The sequence below is a fragment of the Branchiostoma belcheri genome, unplaced genomic scaffold (genome assembly GCF_001625305.1).
Source record: "Branchiostoma belcheri isolate BF01 breed outbred unplaced genomic scaffold, Haploidv18h27 scaffold440, whole genome shotgun sequence".
In the NCBI taxonomy this organism is placed as follows: domain Eukaryota; kingdom Metazoa; phylum Chordata; class Leptocardii; order Amphioxiformes; family Branchiostomatidae; genus Branchiostoma; species Branchiostoma belcheri.
This window is the reverse complement of record NW_017804066.1, coordinates 9,012-10,621: the sequence shown is the minus strand read 5'-3', so window position 1 is coordinate 10,621 and position 1,610 is coordinate 9,012. Positions and strand designations below refer to the sequence as shown.

General features: G+C 45.0%; 1 protein-coding gene across 1 annotated transcript in view; it reads left to right on the top strand.

The window, feature by feature from the left end:
* The window catches only part of LOC109478617 (low-density lipoprotein receptor-related protein 2-like), a gene marked incomplete at its 3' end in the record, with an annotated part of 2,163 nt that extends 822 nt beyond the window's left edge, over nucleotides 1–1,341 (top strand). Inside the window, exons 2-4 of the mRNA XM_019780291.1 lie at nucleotides 17–153; nucleotides 530–652; nucleotides 1,080–1,341. Coding sequence (XP_019635850.1) covers nucleotides 17–153; nucleotides 530–652; nucleotides 1,080–1,341 — 522 coding nt within the window. The remainder of the gene's footprint in view (nucleotides 1–16; nucleotides 154–529; nucleotides 653–1,079) is intronic.
* Between the last annotated feature and the right edge of the window lie 269 nt (nucleotides 1,342–1,610).

The following is a 1,610-nucleotide window of genomic DNA, read 5'->3' as shown; positions in this document are numbered from 1 at the left end:
ACGGGACTCCATACAGCCCAGCCGCAGACTGGACTGGGTGGCAGCCCAGGGAACCCAACAGTAACGGAGAAGGCTGTGTCAACCACCTCGGGGCCGGATGGAACGACGCGCCGTGCTCGTCCGCATCCAACTTCATCTGCCAGCTAAAGGACGGTATGTCAAAATTATGTCAACTTTACCTCCGCAAATTAGTAACATTATTTTGTTCCTTTTTCTCTCCTTCAACTCCAAATTAATATCAATGACTCGGACCACACGGTTGTCCCTCCTGTCTCACAGTGATCCTTGTTGTTTGGTTATATTGATGGAGCAATGTAGCAGGGCCGACCTCCAGGGACGGCTGGTCACCAATATGGTGTTGGAATAAATTATGTAACAATATGACGGAACAAACTGGAGGGGCTGGTCACTATCAACCTGAACCTCGTTGTTATAAGTCAAAATAACAAGATCAGTTGTTGGGCTGGACCATGTTACGGTGACATTGCAAATGTTACAGTTCTACCTAACAGGCTGTTTTCTTACACAGCGCTAGCGATCCGCTGCCCCCTCGGGTACTTCCGGTGCGGACACGGACATGCCTGCACCCTGACCTGGAGGCGGTGTGACGGGAGGACGGACTGTTCGGACGGGAGTGACGAGGACGGTTGTGGTAAGCTGCTTTCACAAAGTTCTTTTAGTTTTCACATGCAAACAGTTGCTCGTACAATAACCTTACTTGTAAATTCAATTTTCTTTCCAAGGGAAGAAGGTCTTGATATTAAGCATTATTTACTCCTGTTACCGTCATGCTTTTCTCACAATATTAACTCCCATCATCCAAAGTCTGTTGACTATACTATTTGTTTTGTCGTGGCCCTTAATGCTGAAAAAAATTGAAAGTAACAAGAAAATAAATAGAAATAAAAGAATAGAATCATTATTATGGTAAAAGTCCGATGATTTTATGATGCTGCCAAAAAAGTTTCAACTTGCATTTCGGGCAGAATTCTTAATGGATCATTTTTACATCTTTGTCAGTGCCTCCTGTCCATGTTTAAAGAATGTGAATGGTACAATGGCTATTTTGTAATATGCAGAGTGCCTGCCGATTCCTGTGGATTTCAACCTCGGCGGTAGACTTACAATGTTACCCAATCAGCTGGGCCAGACGACGTTTGAGGAGATACAGAATTCCTCTGCTGTGGACCTGCTCATCAGTTCGCCCACAAACGGACAGAACCGACATCCCGAGTTCCGGGAATTCGCATCTACAGTGATTTTCCCGCAATGTGCTGTACCCAAAGAGAACGACACTACCTGCTCTTTGTCTCGTCATGCAGACAACGCGACCTCTTGCATGTGAGTAAACACGCTTCGTTACGTTGATCATGATTTTTGACGACGCCTAAGGGGCGGAGCCGTTGTAATAGTACTGCGATTTGAGTTGAAAATATTCTAAGAATTCCACGTAAAGCATTCAATAGGGAATTGAATTTTGTCAACAAAATAACTCAAGAACGACAGGCACGGTGGTAAAATCTGGGATGCAAAATTCCCACATTTCATAGAATCCGAACAGTGTTCGATCGTGTTCGATCTGGGCAATTCGAATCGAACCCGCGTTCCAT